Source organism: Orussus abietinus, unplaced genomic scaffold, assembly GCF_000612105.2.
Source record: "Orussus abietinus isolate OABI.00-Male unplaced genomic scaffold, Oabi_2.0 scaffold23, whole genome shotgun sequence".
NCBI lineage: Eukaryota > Metazoa > Arthropoda > Insecta > Hymenoptera > Orussidae > Orussus > Orussus abietinus.
The window spans coordinates 844,584-864,325 of record NW_019394258.1 but is presented as its reverse complement, the minus strand read 5'-3'; the positions used below and the strand labels follow the sequence as shown (position 1 = coordinate 864,325).

At 41.9% G+C, this 19,742-nt stretch overlaps 1 protein-coding gene across 10 annotated transcripts in view; it reads left to right on the top strand.

Moving 5' to 3' along the window:
* LOC105696685 (nuclear factor 1 B-type) overlaps positions 1 to 19,742 on the top strand; it is a 58,375-nt gene that overhangs the window by 14,370 nt on the left and 24,263 nt on the right. For 8 of the 10 annotated variants that reach the window (XR_001103739.2, XM_012419349.2, XM_012419354.2 and 5 more), the window contains 6 exons: positions 83 to 238; positions 6,784 to 6,975; positions 11,251 to 11,434; positions 14,295 to 14,348; positions 17,790 to 17,888; positions 19,399 to 19,539. Coding sequence is in view for 9 of the 10 variants with exons in the window: in XM_012419349.2 (XP_012274772.1) it covers positions 83 to 238; positions 6,784 to 6,975; positions 11,251 to 11,434; positions 14,295 to 14,348; positions 17,790 to 17,888; positions 19,399 to 19,539 (826 nt within the window). In the remaining variant the exon portion in view is untranslated. The remainder of the gene's footprint in view (positions 1 to 82; positions 239 to 6,783; positions 6,976 to 11,250; positions 11,435 to 14,294; positions 14,349 to 17,789; positions 17,889 to 19,398; positions 19,540 to 19,742) is intronic. The other 2 variants (XM_012419357.2, XM_012419358.2) reach the window with 2 other exon arrangements.

Here is a 19,742-nt window from a genome sequence, read left to right as displayed (position 1 = left end):
ATTCATGTCCGCCATTGTTCAAAGTCAGGGATTCAGATGAAACCTGCAAAGCTAGATAAATAAAATGCACTTTTGATTTCAGGATGAATTTCATCCATTCATTGAGGCTCTTCTACCATTCGTGAAGTCTTTCTCGTACACGTGGTTCAACCTACAAGCTGCAAAAAGGCGTTACTACAAGAAACACGAGAAACGGATGAGTCTCGAGGAGGAACGTCAATGCAAGGAGGAACTCCAGGTCAGTTCTTTAATACGTCCATATACTTGAAATACTCTTCTTTTCTTTACTTCTACCGAGGGCGATTAGGCAAATGTCCCCTTATAATTTTTATTCCTTTTAAGGTGATCTGAAAGTCCCGTCAAAGAGTTCTCGTTCATGGAACTTTTCTCCAGTGGATGCATCGAATCGTTGGAAACTTCAGTATGTGATTATGGAGGCCCTAAGAAAGAACGTGGTGCTCATGAAATTTCATTTTCAATACATTTTCTTATTTATCCCAGACTAGAACCAAGAATACATCTTTTTTTTTTTAATGAAATTTTATGAGCACCACTTCCTTAAGGCCTCCATAATCACCTGCTGATGTTTCCATCGATTCTGTGCATCCAGTTTGGAGGAGAGTTTTATAAATACTTTTACGTTTTACAGATATAGAATGATCCTTTCATATCACCTTAAAATATGTTATAGAGTAACAAAAAGTAAGTCATACATGTTCTTCATAGCTGTCCAAATATACATTTAGGGGGAAAAAACAGCCCTTCAAAGTTTTCAAATGTACGCTTAAGGTGAAGCGAAACATGTCGAGAAATTTGGTCGATGCCGGTAAAAAAGAGTCTTCTAAATATCTACTTGTTGCCGATGTTTGTATTAATATTGACAGCTGTGCCGAATTATGTTGGGTATTGTGCTAAATGACATACTCCATATGTCGTTTCCTTACAATATTTATAAAGAGACCGAAGTAAAACTCCATAAACCCCCTGAATTCATGGTTTTTGATGCCCTGATTGACTGCAGAGGGCTACCCTGCGCCATCTATGATTTCAGTGGCAACTAAAGTTCATCTCCGAGACCTCGCGTTACTATCGCCTTAGCGTCGAAGCGTATAAAATGAATAAATCTTAAATTTTTAATTACGCAAAGTGCGTATGCATTATATTTGGGATACTCCGTATGGGTATGTCTGGTTCAATCGACTCGTTTCGACCCCAGGAGTACAGGGTAGCAGTTCTGTTTCTGCAGAATATTGCGACACTCCGTAGTGGTGAAGTAATTACCACAGCACACTATCGTAGCGTTAGCACCGCCGCTGAAGATGTTCCTTAAATAACTCCTTGAATCGTACCATAGGACGAAAATTAGTTGACCGTCGCTGTTAGGCTAAAAATGCAGTCTGCTCTTTATTTCCTGCGCTTGAAAATAGCCCCGAGCGACGCAAGATCTCTAGGGAGCAGAGCCGGCAGCTACGAGCATAAGACGGGAGTTGAAGGAAGATGCCGAGGGCTACGTAGGAATACAAGGAAGGAAGAAAAGAGGATTTTAAACGAACAAGCGAGGAAGATGAAAACGGGAGGAGGTTCTGCTGGAGAATTAGAAGCACGTGTTGATCAAACAAACGTTTTATGGTGGGGTGAAAGGTGGTTTTTACCGATGACGATTAGATTTCACGAATCCACCCTGAAAGGAAAAGACCTGGCAAACCGAACAATTAGACCCTGTTGAGGTGATGTGAAAGTGGCATTGAAAAGGTTATGTTTATAAAACTTTTCTCCCAACTCGGCTTACCGAATAGTTTGAAACGTTACAATGTGAATAGGAAGACTATAAAGAAGGTCTTGAAACTCATGAAATTTCAATTCTTTTCAAATTTGTTTATAGGTATTTTAAAAATAGTTTTTAAAAAATGAACTTTCGCGAGTTTCAGGACCTACCTTAAGGTCTCTATATTCACGTTTCAAAGTATGAAACGATTTGAGACACCCAGTTCTACGAAAAGTTTTATGAACGATTGAGCTTTCGGATGCCACTTTCACATCCCCTTAAAGCCAGTTTTCTTAAAAGACCGCAATTAATCGTTTGATTTACTACAAATTGTTAGCTGCAACTACCTTTTAATACTTAACCATCCCTCCTGGCTTTGGTACGAGTTTTTGTCGGAACGGTCACATAATTAAGTTTCTATTTTTACCATTTTGTAACAAGATTACCTGTTAAATATTCTCAACGCTCGTTGCAAGATGTTATACTCTACTTTTAGTAGCTCCAACAATATTACCAATACCACCGTTTAACGTTGCGGTTTGGTTAAATCAACTTTCAACGTTGCCACGCGAGTATTGAAAATGGCATTACCACCAAAATGAGATAGAGGAATTTTTCTGATGAGTCTATCCACATCGATTGACCCTTTTAGTGCCGACCGAAGTCGTTAGCACTTGTAAAACGAGGCACTGAAAGGGTTAAATTTCTCATCGGTTTAATAACATCGGGTCAACTTTTTTGTTTGTTTTTTTGTTTTTTTTCTCTCGGGGTCCTCCTCGAAAGGAGCTGGCCGTATAATGCGAGGAAGCATAGGAGCGATCGGGTGCGCGAGTATTCCCGACGGTGTCGCGAGAGAGCTATACGAAATCCAAAATAAATCGGCGCAGCTGTTGTGTCCACGTTTTGCGTTCGCGTTTAGTATCCAGCGTCAGCGCCCGGGCGGCGGAACACCGCGGTAGCTATTAGAGCGCTGCGCGACTCGCGCTCGTCACGTCTTTTCAGCGGATATTTCGGAAATAGCGACGACCGATGCGTCCGAGCCGCAGCCGGCGCTACTCGGCGCGATCGACCCGCTCGATCGGCAGCTACGGATTCGCGGGGGGGAACTAGGACGTTCGAAGATCCGACCAATGGCGGCGCGACCCTCCCGGCCCCCACCGGGAGGAAGGAGGCGGCGTCGACGGTGGAACGAGAGAGGACCAGGGAAAACGGAAATAGACTGTACCGGCTAGGTCTTCCGCGTTCCGATAATCGTACCGAGGACTCTTGTTCCGCACGCTCTTCGATTTTCTCCTCGAATATCCGCGGACTTTGTCTCTCGGGTTGCTGGACCGATCTTGGCACCTGCTCTCCAGGCAGCGGAGTTGTATATAATTACGTTAAGGGGGTGGAAAAGTGGCGGCGAAGAGTTCTTAAAATCTTTCTCCAAACTGGGGCTACCGAGTCGATTCAAGCCTTACGAGATGGATGCAGAGGGTAGAAGGAAGATCCCGAAACTCATGAAACTTGAATTTCTTTAACCCTTTGAGCGCTAAGCCCTTTTGGGCGAATTTCGTCAGAGCGTGCGAGCAATATTGGACCAAACGTCGGACGCACTTACGGGTTCATAGCGCGCAAAGGGTTAAGATGCGTTCGGAGATATTTTCAAGATTTATTTATCTTTTTAGATTCTGCAGTCAATTGGGGCACGAGAAACCATGAATTCAGGGGATTACTGGATTTGTACCTGGATTTCTTTATAATTATATTTACTCACGAAACTCATGAAACTTCAATTTCTTTAACCCTTTGAGTGCTAAGCCCTTTTGGCGTTTGGGCGAATTTCGTCAGAGCGTGCGAGCAATATTGGACCAAACGTCGGACGCACTTACGGGTTCATAGCGCGCAAAGGGTTAAGATGCGTTCGGAGATATTTTTAAGCTTTATTTATCTTTTTAAATTCTGCAGTCAATTGGGGCATGAGAAACCATGAATCCAGGGGATTACTCGAGTTATACATGGATTTCTTTATAATTATATTTATAACTATATTTGGAGTATGCCATTTAGTGTAATACCTGATACAATTCGACACAGCTGTCGATAGATATACGAACGTCGGTACCGTAGGTATTTACCAGAATCTTTTTTACCGACGTCGATGAAGTTTCTCGACGTGTCTCCCTTCACCCTATGATAAGGAATTGGGTATGGAGGGAAGCATAGGTTTGAGATAAACGACAGTTGGAGTTGTACGAGGGATTTCGCTATCTCTAATCGTTAACTTAATGGTTTCAAGTTAAACGAAGTTCGTCCGGTACGGGAGTGCACGGATTGATTAGGAAGTCTTTTTCAGAAGTGAAAGTAAAGCTCATCACGGTTTCCCTATTATCTTACCCATTGTTTCCCTTAAAATTCGTCTTTCCACGTTAGCCCTAAAAAATAGGGATAAAGTTTAGAAGCGCGTACCTGCGATTAATTAGATACTTCATACATTCGTGTACTTTCCCCCGCTGATCACGAATGTGACAAGAAAAATTGGCGCAAATGTCAACTTCAAGGTGAAATTGATTGTTGACTTTTGAAAATGTCTACATTACTTCGATTGGTATAAGTTTAAGAGAGTGTTTTCTGATACCAAATGGGGGGTCCGATAATAATCCTTAAGTAAAAAACGTATTCTTATTATACACTGATAAATTATTAAAACAAAATATTTCATTGAGACTTTCAACAAATATTTGAGACATTTAGCAAAGATTGTCAGGAATTATTTATAAATTATTTTGCGCTCCTAGGCTGTAGGCTGACTCTTTCATATCACCTTAAAGTAAAGTGAAACACGTCGAGGAACTTGATCGACGTCGATAAAGATGATTTTTCTAAATGCCTATGTTGCCGACGTTCGTTTTTATATTGACAGCTGTGTCGAATTATATTGGATATTGTACCAAATGGCATACTCCACCTGTCGTTTTCGTACAATAAATATCAAGAAATCGAAGTAAAACTCCAGAAATCCTCTGGATTCGTGCTTTCTGGGGCCCTAATTGACTGCAGAGGGACCCCCTGCGCCATCTGTGATTTCCAGGTCAATTAAATTTTCACTCCGAGACCTCGTATTCCCATCGTTTTAGCATAGAAGCGCATACAACACTTTTTTTGCCTTTATCCCGTTCAAATGCGAGTTTATCGATTACCAGAGTGTTCTTAATAGTCATAAAATGATCCTGACCCATTGGTTTCTCATATCAGAGCCTTCGATAATTGCATATCGATCGAAATATGAGAGCTTGACGCCATTTTGGTACTGGTCTGGGCCGAGTTAAAAAATTTTTTCCAAAAATCCAAATTTCGAATGTGTCAGGACAATTCTTAGATGATCAGGAGTGACGTGTCAAAGTTTCGGACAGTTCAGTCTAATACCCTTAAAAGAAAAGTGTTGTATTCGAATCGACTGATTTGAAGGGGGTTTCACTTCACCTTAAGAACTCAGAACGAACAGTTCCGATGTTTTTCGAACGAGTACACATTATTCGCGTTTCTTGGGTTTATTACCGTGACGCGAAGAAATAAATCGATGCGCGAAGTAGAGAGCCGCTCCTCTGCAATTGACATTCAGGGTGCTCGATCGGACTTATACCGCACGGTGCACAGTAAGTATTCCAAGATGCGTCCACCCGTAACGTGGCGGACCGACGCTGGGTGACACCAGCGTGCACGCACTCATTCGAATGCATACGAGGGGAGTGCATTCCCTCTAGACGGAATAGATCGGAGAGTTGCAGCGGACCCGGTCCGATGCATTCCACGCACTTTCAGTGCATTTCCCAGGCAGCTTATGCACCGCGTTTGCTATTCTACAGGTACGAGGGCCATTCGCGTGCGTTGCATATGTTTTCAACGCTGGTTGAGGTCGTTGCTGCTCTCCCCGTTCTGACCCGTCGTGCTCTGGGACACGCGAAACTCCCGGATTTCGAATTTCGCTTACGAGATTCCTCGCACCTCGGAAATACAACCTGAACTCATCGTGTTATCTACGTCGCCGATGATCACGACCAATGATCGAAAACCTTGTCGCGTTAAGGCGAAGTGAAACCCTCCTCAAATCGGTCGATTCGAATACAACACTTTTTTTTTCAAGGGTATTGGACCAAACTGTCCGCAACTTATATCATCTAAGAATTGTCCCGACACATTCAAAATTTGGATCTTTCAAAAGAAATTTTTTAATTTAGCCCAGACAAGAACCAAAATGGCGTTGAGCTCTCATATTTCGATCAATGTACAATTATTGAAGGCTCTGATATGAGAATCAAAAGTGTCAGGACAATTTTACGGCAATTTAGAACACTCTGGTAATCGATAAACTCGCATTTGAGCGGGACAAAGGCAAGAAAAGTGTCTTATGCGCTTCTATGCTAAAACGATGGGAATACGAGGTCTCGGAGTGAACATTTAATTGACCTGGAAGTCACAGATGGCGCAGGGGGTCCCTCTGCAGTAAATTAGGGCCCCAGAAAGCATGAATCCAGGGGATTTCTGGAGTTTTACTTCGATTTCTTGATATTTATTATACGAAAACGACAGGTGGAGTATGGCATTTGGTACAATATCCAATTTAATTCGACACAGCTGTCGATATAAAAACGAACGTCGACAACGTAGGCATTTAGAAAAATCTTTATCGACGTCGATCAAGTTCCTCGAGGTGTTTTACTTCACCTTAAATCTTGCAAAACGGATAACTGACGAGACGTATCATGTGCTATAGTTTCAGCCAGGTGGGAATAATAACCACCAGAGAAAGTATCGTGTTCGAATCGATTTATTTGAGGCGGATTTTATTTCATCTTAGAACGTGTTTGCTTCGCATTTGCAGGTTGAATTTCGGATAAAAAAGATCATTCTCTTGCGAGAATGTAACCGCCCTGTAAATTTTTATAAATTACGTTGAGTTCGTAAACGTTGATTGCATTAATAGTAATAGTACTACCCTTACAATCCTAATGAGTTTTTATTCCTGTTATCATTCGCAGAACGAAAAGCTGGAAGTCAAGCAGAAATGGGCTTCGCGGCTTCTGGGGAAACTACGAAAAGATATCACGCAAGAATACCGAGAGGACTTCGTTCTGAGTATAACTGGGAAAAGGCCGGCCATGTGTGTCCTCAGTAATCCTGATCAGAAGGGCAAAATGCGTCGCATTGATTGCCTACGTCAGGCAGACAAGGTGTGTTCTTTTTACATTTGCAATTTCTCACTGAATCTCTACAAAAGTTACATCGTCACCCGCCAAACACGATTACGTAACAATAATGTAACATGTTACGTAACATACATATAATAAATAAGATTTGAATTACTATTTTCTCCGCAGCTATATAACACTGGGATAAAACGAATAATGTAACGTACACGTAACATATCGGTAACATGTTATAAACTATGTTAATATTATGGAACTGCCGTTCTAACAAGTTTGTAACAATGTTACCGAGCGGTAATAATTCGACGTTATACGATATTAATGTATCTTTTGAATAACATCCGTTATATATCATGTTATTCCAGAATTATGTAACTGTAACATAGGGTACTTGGGGGGTAATATCATATCGTGGTGAATATACATTCTTCGAAACAAGCAGCATATAAACATTGTTTACATAGCTATTATTTTAAGGGTGCGCACGTTACAGCAATTAGCAGGACCTCGCTAGGACAATGACTGGGGACACATTACTGAACTGATTAGATCGATGAAATGCTCGATTCAAAGATAAAGAATAGATGCGTGCTTGTATGGGAGCGATTTCCAATAAGTAATCATTTTTTATTAACGTGTGGAGGCTTTCGGAAATGACCGGTGTTCATTGTCGGCCAGTGGGCCGATGTTCCTTAACTCATCAGGCCTAAATACTAAAACAAGTACAAATAGACACCAGAGGAAGGCCTAGTTTTCATTAGTATTGCGCAGAAACGACCGTCTCCTTTTCTCGAAACTATTCCGTCCGTTCTTTGTCCGCGTAACGCTCTTCTTTGGATCAGTCTTGGACGATCTTTTTCCTTTCTTCCTTTATTGGTCGGTGGCCAATGTAACCACTCTCACCAGGAATTATCTGGTAAACTCCTTATTATCCCGCAATAAAACATCTCCAATAATGGCCCAATGACCCCGGGATATTTTGTTGGTGCCGACTAATCATACGTAAGGAGCTGATATACAAATACTGTGGTGAGATAGTCGTCAGGTGAGCGGCAGTCATTCTGCTGATTTCCCAGAGGAATTCTACACGTTCGATCACGAAATCGACAGAATAGATTAACCCTGAGGTCGTTTGCACCCGCACCAGTAAAACCGGAGCCGGCGTCGGCGCCGGCACCGGCGCCAGTTTTGCCGGTGCCGGCGCAAGTTTTGCCGGTGCCGGTGCCAGTTTTGCCGGTGCAGGTGCAAACAGTTCAGCGCTGTGGTTTTCAGCCTGGCCGATCTGTTAACCTTTCTGTATACGTTCGTGTATCGTACAGATCCTATTTCTAATTCTTTGCAGGGGGTGACAGATTTCAAGAGTCTACAAGTAATAAAAAAGTCCTAATTTTTCTAACGAGTTTCCCTAGTAACGCAAAGACATTTCTAGCCCGTCATACCATGTTCAACATTGTTCATAACGAACTTTGCGAACATGTAGCATTTATCGATTGTCCTTAAATTATGACCTAATTAGCATTAAGCTCTCAATACTGACACTTAGTAAACATCTTGATTACAAGTCCTAACAGAGGATCGTATGTTAATTTTAAGTGCATTTCTTATTTGCTCCGATTACAGCTAGGTAACGCTTTATCCAATTTGAAGTCAAACGTTAATGACTCCAAGTTACCTCAATGTAATGGAATTTATTCACTTAAGACCATATTTTCATTTCGGCAGCTTTGAACGGGTGAAATTTCGAAGTGTCCAATATGTGAAACTGATCGATGTGTCAAGAATATAATTAGGTGAAAGTAGTGATAAGAAGCTCACCGGAACAAGTGTGAGGTTCGTGATCAATATTATATATCTGAACTTGAACTTTCAGGTTTTATGTATCGTTCACGAGGGCTACATTGCCAAGTATGATTCTACCCCTCGTTTCTTCACGCATATGGTACCATTCCTTATCATTGCTCTGCTTACAATAATTTGTCGAAAAAAAAAAAGAAATTACTGATATACTAAGGCATGCCTTGTAGAATGTGGATTTGAAGTATAAAATTACACCCGAAATGTGAATATGCATATTTGCTTTATGTGTGGATCTATGTATTTGCGCATGACCGTGTGTTTGTCCGAGTAGCAATTAGGCAGTTTTAATATTTATATATGTATACATTTGCTTTCCTGTTTCAGTCGATAACAGAATTTGGCAAGAACACCCTTTCTCCCAGAGCTCCCCTTGGGCTCCTTGTCGGGTTCCTGATCGATTATATTTAAAATAATGGACAAGTATGATTAAAATACAATCCATTAATTGTTACATCTGTTTCGCTACTTCTAGATTATATTAAGAAGGAAAGACGTGTCATACGAGCGGGCGCGCGGGGGTATTATTGCAGAATTTCAACTATACGGATAATGTAAGTAAAACATAGCATTTGCTGTGAAACAGACGTGGAACCTTTAAAACATCAATTACGACGTCATAGTATGTGTATTACAGGAAATATTGCTATTTTGAGGAATGCGCTACGAAGCTGAGATCTATGACAGGATTGTCAATGCTTCGAAGTATCGTATGCATTTTGTAGTAAATCCTGCGTAATTACTGCATTTTATTTCTATGATTTACGCTATTTAAAATCATTCTCAATTATATACACATTTTCCTTTGAAGATATTACGCAGAAGTAGAAAAACAGGTCCTCTAATTAATTGTAAATAATGGATTGCATTTTAATTGTCCTTGTCTATAATTTCAGATACGGTGAAATAGAAGCCGAAGAGTTCATTAACTCGGGGAGCCAGATGAGGAAGTGGGTCCAAACATAATTTTGTTTCAGTATAAATGGTAAATATTCAATTGAAACATTTATTTGTAACCTTTCAAATTAATGCACTGCATGTTCTGCTTTAATACAGAAACAATATTACCTCAAGAAACTAGTGGATATACCGTAAAGTAATAAATAATGGTACGATATGCGTGAAGGAACAAGAAGCGGAATCAAGATATTTTGAGATAAGCCTCGGTGGACAGTATCCAAATACCTTATAAGCGAGATAAGAATATTTTTACCGATATGAGCTTCATATTTCCTACGGTCTCTATGAGAGCCTTACCCCATTTGAATAAATATGTCGAATGCCATACTCTTTCTTCCTGTTGCGAGTTTTGTTATGCTAGATTTCGGTGTCCGATGCTACTTAAGGCGATGGCGGGGGTGGCGGTTCCTTCGCGGGTCTTCCGGAGGACGCCGACCATCTCCCGGTCCCGCTCCGCGGCCTTCTTCCGTAGCATGACTTACTCGCAGAAGGAGGCCATGGTCTCCTATGACCCCTCGTCGCGGGCCACCATGTCGACGACGACCAGCAACGAGAGGTCCGCACCAATTCGCTGGACCAGGAGGGACCTAACCTTGTAACCGACGCGATGAATACTACCAGAATATGCTAGATTTCGGTGTCCGATGCTGCTAAAGGCGATGGCGGGGGTGGCGGTTCCTCCGCGGGTCTTCCGGAGGACGCCGACCATCTCCCGGTCCCGCTCCGCGGCCTTCTTCCGTAGCATGACTTACTCGCAGAACGAGGCCATGGTCTCCTATGACCCCTCGTCGCGGGCCATCATGCCGACGACGACCAGCAACGAGAGGTCCGCACCAATTCGCTGGACCAGGAGGGACCTAACCTTGTAACCGACGCCTTTTGGGACCTCGGCTTCTGGCGGCCCATGGCACCTGTTGCCGACGTGATGAATACTACCCGAATATTATTGCTGGGTTGCTTGGAAAACCCGAGGATTCGCTTAACCGAGGGATTAGCCAAAATTCCCAAGAGGGAGATATGGCCATGCCTGGTGATGATTAACCTAGGGAAACGTCGCTATCGTGATCTCGGGCAGGGCGGAACAGTCGTGGCTGTTGGTTTTGTGCAATGCTGGTGGAAGCGGTACGAGAGGAAGGACTCGCCATTGGCATTTCAAGAGATGCGGACTCACGAACACCGAGGAAGTGGTCGTCTCGTTATTTAAATGATTTTGTATATCATGTACGATATGCTATCGGGCGTGTCTGAAAATAAAACGATGAGCAACGGAGTACCTTTTGTAATTTTCATTTTATCCCAATTGAAACATCCATCGCTCTTGCCGGGGACTCTTACATGCATCGGACCATTCTCTATGTTGGAATTCTCCCTGATTACGGACACTCGCCCTAAGTGGCATTGGCAACACGTCCTTGAATAAATTCATTAGAATTTATAGGGGAACTAGTAGATAACTGCAGATGACGATGTCGATCAATGTTTAAGGTATGGAGATTGGATCTCGTAATGGTGATCCTCTTCAAGGCTATTCCTTTGGAGTCGACGGATGGGGAACGGCTGGAAAAGACGGCGGAATGTGCCCAGCCTGGCCTGTGTGTCAATCCCTATCACATCAACGTCTCCGTCCGGGAACTTGATCTCTACCTCGCCAACTTCATCACTAGTCACGGTATGATATCACACTTTCATGAACAATAGACCTAGACTAAGAGGGTGTTACGATTTCCTTAATGCACATTTCCTTCAAATTCGAGCGATCGAACTCGTCGATCCCGAATTCTATCGAACTGTCTTTTGGAGAAATTAACGAACGTAATATGCACGTACGCAAGTTGCTTCAAGAATTTAAGTACATACGAACGCACACGTGTAATAGGGAAACGATTTTAATCAATGTAATTCCTCATACGTGAAATGTGAAAAAGAAATTGAAATTGTCGAACCGAATCATTCAACGTACTTTAAAAAATAGATTATATAGAAAAAAATAGGATGGCGTGCCGGTTTCCTACGTGTCGTTTGGGGTACTAAATCAAGTTTTAGAAATAATCCTAATTGCAAATCCAGGTCTTACTCTTCGGATCCTAAGATTAGACGCGGTTATGCGACAGGTTCTGTAGGATTCTGACCTCATGATCGTTAGTAACCATACCGAAAGCATAAATGTGCCCATAATTATGAAAGTGGTCTAAGTCATATATTTTTTGTTTCGAAATTACATTGAATTAATTTCGTTTGAAATAATATGGCGTGAAATAACTGATAAACTCATTTTTTTTTAAATTTTGACTTAGACCACTTTCATAATTATGGTCACAATTGTTCCTAATATTTCGAAAGTGAGACTGACCATGGAATGTATCCAATGCGATGGGATGTCAGCTGACGTGTCCAATAAGTGCATTAAGAGCTTGGTGTTCAGCCGGGTCTGTGGCGAAGAGAATCTCTGCCCTAATTCTTCCCCCTGAACTGGGCGATTGAACTGGAGGTGATAAAAAACGCGACAAAGTCAAAAAGAGGGACTCTCGCGAGATATGCGATACTTTTGGGTGGCAGGCACTCCGAAGTGCAAATTAATATATCCCACCACGAGGATGCTCAAGACCAGTCGAAAGGAAAAATAGTTCACCGGATGTCCCAGCGGTAGCCTTGCAATTTCTTTTGTGATCATCATGCGAAGATGCGTTCTGCCCCACGCCAAGGATGGAAGAATCTATAGATCAAGCGCGAAAGGGTGGTCCCTGCCCAATGCAAGGAATTGGTACTTTCCCTAGCGTCAAACGTGATTTTCCTATCTAACTTGGATATCAATATAATGAATGAATCCCCGTCGCACACAGATTAGATGAACACTGGATGAACATTAGTTCAACCTAGCGAGTGGCAAGAAGTTCCTATTGAGCTTCCTATACTTCCTAACATCTGCCGGGCATCACGAGACAACTGATAACCACGATGGATAGCGATATAATAGCAAAACTGGTGGTGACGACTCACCGAGCAGTTATGAGACCATACGAAACGAGAAATGGCAAGACATTCGAAATGAAAATGGCACTGCTGCGCTGGTACGAAGTAACAACGGGAACGGCAACGGTAGCTACCGGGAAGCTCCGGCCTCAAACCCTATTGTGATTGCAGAAATTTTGCCACATCACAGCACATCAGCTGTGGCATCCTTTCATGTTAGACACACAGTTAACGAGGAGTTTTGCCTTCGAAATCGTAGAGATACATATATACATTTATGTCACGAGTTTCATATCGGCTTCTTAAACATGAATAACCCAAGTTGAAGTATAAATATCCTCAGGATCTCGAAAACGAGATCTGCCACGAACTGCGTTCGATGAAAAGGGATGGCACAGCTGATGTGTCCAATAACGGTGTAAAAAATATCTTAAGTCCAGACGGGTCTTTGGGGTACCCCTTCAAGATGTCGGGGTCTCGTGGCAGGATCCACGACTCGAATCGGTTGGTCAGGGAACGCGGCTCTCATTGGTCCGTGTCCAGCAGCACCGCCCCGACCACCGCTTTCGATTCCGGGCCCCAAGAAGCAAGTGGCGACTCCAGGCCCATGAGCTGGGTGGGCTTCCTTCCTTTGAGTCGGCAGATCTCATTGGCCGCATTCGATCAGCGACAACGACTGGTGCCCTGCCTCGACTTCTCCTACCGGAGCCTCGATTCAGGGCCCTTGGGTGTTGCCCAGATCGCCCGGGCGAATCATGGGAGCACCCAACCTTGCCCTGTCGGAGAGGTTGAACATCCTTCCTGGACCTTTTGAACAAGATTAGGGATCTCCGAAGGGTCTTTTCTGCATCGTTCGGACAACTTTCCGACTTTCGTGTGGCCCAGACACGCGGCCCATCCAAGGGCTTTGATCATTCGGGTCCTCCCTTAAAATCGGGATAATTTTCTCTCCTTCTTATCTGCTCTTGGGAGTCAACGAGTTGTATTATGCACCTTTCTTTTAATACAGACGAGGGGCTCGTGACTACCCTACAGTTCAGAGGGAATGTGGGGTCATTGCTGGTCCACCGCATGATAGAGGGTGCATTTCACTATGTTTCTGTATTACGGAACTTCAGTAGAGAGACTCGATCTCGGAGGTTTTTCCGTTCCCCTTCGTTTCCTATCTGCGTTTGTCTCCATCTTTACGCATTTAACCGAGTACGGTCTAGAGAATAAGTACTTTAATGAACGATTTTCTTCCAAAGTCATATTTGAGATTTTATTCTGACCGTCAACAAAGTTTCTTAACAGAGTGCAGAAGAAAGAAACGGCGATACCTTTTATGACCCCTCCTGCAATTCGAGTATCAGAGACTTGTGCGCGTTTCGGTATTATCAGAGTTGCGACGCCAAACCATATGTAGAACTAAAAGTAACGATTCTCTGATACTTACGCGCAGCTTTGAAGTCTTTCAAAGAGGGCATATAAAAATGTAATTACTTTCACTTTTCCCCAAGCGATTTCTATCTTATGCTAGTTCACCAGACGTCATAGAGTTAAAACTTTTTCATTTGCAGAGGTTCTAAATGGTATCTGCAACTCGAGCAAGGACGAGGAGAGACGGCGTAAAGGTACGACTTGAAATGCTTTGTACACTCTAAGATGCCTGTCCTGCCTTTATTTATCCTAAGAATCAAATAGAAGTAACAAAAGATATCGATTTCATAAGGGATACGTCTAAATATCTCAAATGACTTTTTTACATTCGTAATATCACTTAAGGTCGTATTACTACTTTTTTGGCGACAAGAATCGTAACCGTATGCAGAAAATTAATATTTTCTATATATGTATATTGATGTTTACATAGTAACTTAAAATATCTAGATTGTTCGTTAATAAGAAAACTTACACTTTTCGAATATGATTTCCGAGCCGAAGAGCATAATTTTATCGGGGACGAAGTGAGTCTAAAATAAACAGTTAAATTATATAAGTGTATTATCCATGGCTTAACTTAGTACATGAATATTTAATTAATGTACAGGAATCGGTTCGTAAGTGACGGCAATATGGTGAAAATCATTGATAAACCAATTACAAAATATCATCTTTCTAATGACTCCCACGTTATCAGGTCATTCCAAAAGTAGTGTCGGTATCAGCCTTAAGTTTAGAACAGGTGTAAAACATAAACCACTCGGTAATTTAATTAAATATAAAATCTCCATTATCTCCATGACGTCAAAAAGGTTAAGAACCACTGATCTAGAGCGTGCTTGAATCGATTGGCACATGATTTCAAGTATTAAAATCCACGATTTCGTGAGTGAATCCCCCCTTGGCAGAAAACCAAAAAGTAAGATGGCAACGGGGCGTCAATGGAACGATACAGGACGGCGGAAAAGATCTTGCTGGAGTATGCATAAAACGGCACTGGTGGCACTCGGAGTATCCTTAACAATGAGCTTCGAGAGCCGGCAGGACCACCGAATTGTGGAAAACCCCTTCCGCTGATGCCGATAGGCCACTAAGAGACTGTTAAGCATCAAGCAATTAACAGTACTGAGCAAAACCCCCACCAAATAGGCCTCCTCGATCCAGTCTCCCGGTCGCAATTACCCAATGTATGACATAAAATGCGGTAGACTTGTTACAACTATTACTTACATCCAGTTGATCGAAGAGGATGCCGCCGAGTGCTGCCGACCGACGCTGAAATAGAGTTAAATAACAAATTCGGTGCTCCTTGGCATTGCTCCGTCCCGGATTGTGACGGCAGAATTCTGCCACTTCGCGATACATACTTTAGTAATTTCTCCTCTATTTTTATAAACTTTATGGGCTCAGAGTAGGTTGATATCTAGAACCCCTCCTTCCGTTCCCTCGACTTCGTCCGGGGTCACCTGTTTAGGTATTCTTGCAGAAATGTTGCTGGTTGCTCTTGCTACACCTCTATGCTCGATTGGTCCTCTCCTCTCTCTTTCTCTTTCGCTTCTAATGTTTTAACGATAAATAACTCCGGCCTTCGGCCATCGCCTACCTGGCGTTTCATCCTCTCTCCTAATGGTTTACCTGTCACAGAAAAATACCGCGTGCCCCGAGTTCCCAGGCTCCTTGAAAGACGTGCACCTACCGTCTGATTGCTTTTTAATTAAAAGTAAATTAATTTAAAAACTACCACGTTCCGATAGGAACTGCGGAGAAAAATAGTATATTCTGTTCGCCGTGCTTTCTAAAATACCATAGGTGTATGCGTGGAATTAGCCTTGGAAGCATGTTCCACGGTTTCCCTCCTCCATTCGCTCTGCTATCTAACAACCGTAGCTGCTCTTTTTGTCCTTTATTTTTCAAACGGATCTTTCAAATGCGATGCGCTGCGTTGCCTTTACGCCGCCATCTCCGAGCCTTTGCGCATGCGCCTAGGGTTAGCTGGCCCTGGCGGCTGTCCGTTCGAGAGAACCGTTTTCAGTCTTTCGCGAATATTGCGTTTGACGCTTCAAGTTTTTAGAGAATCCGCCTCCGAGGAGGACTGCCGCCCGAAATTTTGAGTTGTTCCTCGGGGATAAATGAAATTTTAAATTAACGAGCAGGCCCGCTAGAGCGATCAAACAAGGGTAGACGCCGCGGATTTCCAACGGTTCGCCCTCCCTCCGAAATGAGAATCGCCGTCACCACTCTAATGCCGACCGCTAATATTTAAATGCAAGAAAACGAGCTGGTAAACTGAACAATTTGTCTCTCTCAAAGCCTTTTTTCTTAAAGGAAAATTTATCGTTCCATTTACTATAAATTGGGAGCTGCAGCTATTTTTTATTAGTTGAGCGTCCTCCTGGGTTTTGTACGAATTTCGTAGGAACGGTAACAATGTTTATAGTAAAGGTTTTTACCATTTTGGAATAGTTAGGTTACCTTTTAAATATTGTCAACTCTCGTTGCAAGATGTTGTTAACCCTACTTTTAGTAACTGCAACAATATTACTAGTACAACCAACGGAACGGCGGAACAGATAATTTTACTATAAATAGTATCCAAGTCCTTAAATTTACGGTAAAAAATTACTAGAATATCTAAGACATCTGAATAAATAGAGTATTAAAAAAACGACATTACTTTTGGGATAACCTGATGTTTCCGGTAAGTGTTGCTTAACGGTGCGTTTCTATTTTTTATCATTAGGTTGCATTCCGGAAGATAGGGAAAAGCTTTTTATGCTTATTCTTCGGACAAACCCCAATCTTCTTAAAGTGGGATAAAAGGGTCATTCGAAACATATAAAACGCAAAAATATTTATAAAACTTTTTCCCAAACTGAGTGCGACGAATCATTTGAAACTCCAGCACGAGGTTACAAAGGCCCTAAGGAAGAACACGGTGCTTATGAAATTTCATTTTTTAAAAGAAATATTACAATTGACCTCGGTCTCCCCTCCTGCCTCCCACTCAACCTTGTTACAGATTTATTATCCTGTGCATCCAGGATTCGCATTAATAATCAATTTTATATATATATTTGACGCGAAGTTCTACTATATGAATTCACGGATTACAAGTTGACGAACGTTACAGGTCCCTGAAATAAATCATCCGTATGTCTAAACGTAGCTCATGGATTAAACATGGTTGTTTTAACAATTATGTCAACTCTAACATTGATATAAATTCTCCTACTTTAAGGATTTAAAATTCAGAATAACACTTATATTGCCGTTACTTATTCACTTTCGCTAATTCGTTCTTGCCTCTGGGTGGAAATACTAATAATTACTGTATCATTTACTGACCGTTATCGATAAACTTACTAATATCGTAACAAGTCTATTAATAATATGTACGATTGTTCGTCACAAGAGCATACGTTTACGCCTCTTTAAAGGACACGCGTTGTTGCTATTCCGGTCAATTGTAATTCGACTAGCGAATGTGCATGGCCAGGAAAATTCTCTGTCGATTCGAAGTTAAAAAGACATTTGGTAAACGGCGTTCCATGAAACCTTCGGACGGTCTTGGGCCAAAAGGGGAATTGCCAATCAGACTCCAAATGAACATTATCCATTGGCTTTTTCCCCAGGTGCAGGGTACCACGAACTGTACAACGGCGTCGTCTGCAACGATACGATACTCGCGACCGGTGTCTTCAGTTCGAAGGAGCTCTGGATGCTTTCAAAAGGTACGATCATGCTCTCTTACCTTTGAGCAATCGTGTAGTATTATTTTTACATAACGTTTTATTTAACAAAATTCATATTACCCGAGAGGAGGATTCAATGTATTTAACTTAACTCGAATAGTAGAGAAACGTTCAACGTTAATTATTTCTTTCAAGGAAAAGTGCTTTGGCGTCCCCCTCCGATTTTCTTCTACTTTCCGTATTTTGTAGTTCCTACAATTCTAAGCGACACCTATTGTTTTATATCTGCTAGAAAAGAGTTTTAAGGGATGAAATTACCCTCCAAATCCAACCCTGCAAGTGGCTGTTTTGGCAGTTTCATATAAAAGCACCCAACCGATTTGAATGCAACCTACGGGAAACCGTTCCCCCTGGGATCCATATCAAAATGCCCATAGGGTTTCTTCTGTCGGGCCATTTTGAAGGGGTAAACGATCCCATATATCCCTCTCGCTAAACCCCCAGGGTAGGGTTTTCATGCTTATTTAAGTGAAATCGATTTTGAACGCACTGAGAGACAACTTAAATTAATTCTTTTTTTAACTGGTTATGATAGTTCAAGAAGGACTCGGATACATTTTATAGTTAAATTAACATTTTTTTCCTGAACTAGGAAATATAGAAACGGTTACTATATTTTTCTACCTTTTGGGAGGAGTAAAATGAACCATTCTACGTTTACTATACTTCCCTAAGGAAAATAAGAAAACTTCTTACCGTTTGTATAGTAAAATTTCACTTTATCGTTACCGTACCTGATGTATCGTCGTATATTTTACATGCCCAGATAGTATTATTAACTGTTGCGAATAGTTCTGTAAATCATTAAATCCTTTCCAAAAATAATCTTTTGTAATTATTGACGTTTCTTAAACTTATGCTTGACCGGTTGACGTTCTCGCATGTCTTAACGTTAGTTAAAGATGGAGTAGGATCTGATATGCAAACAAGCGATCCGGATCCTTTGCAAGAAAGCATCGCCATCTGTCGGTGTCGTCGGAACTAACTTAAACGAAGTTTCTAGGAACGTTCGGTAAAAATTGCAAGTTGATTTAACCGAGCCGTAACGTTAAATGGTTGTACCAGTGATATTGTTGCAGGTACTAAAAGTAGAGTAAATAACGATGTCTTGCAAGGAGAGGTGAAAGTATTTAAAAGGTAACCTAATTATTCGAAAAATGGTAAAAGAGAAACTTTACTATAAACCCTGTGACCATTGCTACAGAAACTCGTACTAAAGCCAGGAGGATGCTGAACCATTAAAAACTAGTTGCAGCTTCCAGTTTATAGTAAATCAGTAAATCAAACTATAAGTTGCGTTCCTTTAACAAGAAGTGGCTTTAATAGGGTCAAATAGTTCGGTTGACAAACTCCTTATCTGTCGGTGTAGGATAACGTATGAAATATTTCTTTATAAACTTATGGGAGTCTTAAACGATACAGTCCACGAAGGTACGAAGCGACTAAGTACCGAAGGAAAGTGCGTAACCGTTTGTGTGTCTGGTTTCAGCGTCCATACTGCATGACCTCAGCGACATGCAGCCTCAAATAAACGCGATCAAAATAGAGCATCCACCATACTACTGCAGCAGCTACACCCCTCCATCGGCTGCCGCGGCCACGGATCACGCCCAACCGACGGCTAGCTTCAGTAAGTCAAATACTGGATATCCCGCCATTCTCGTCAGCTCCTATAAGTCGAAGAAAAGTACACCCGAAAATGACCCGATAGGAAAGTAATTAAAGCGAGGCCCTCCTTTTTCTACGACTCGCTTCGTTTCAGCATAAGAAGTACCAATAAAGAAAAAGAATTCGTGGAATGCCCTCGCGGTTCACGTTAAACTTCTTCATTTT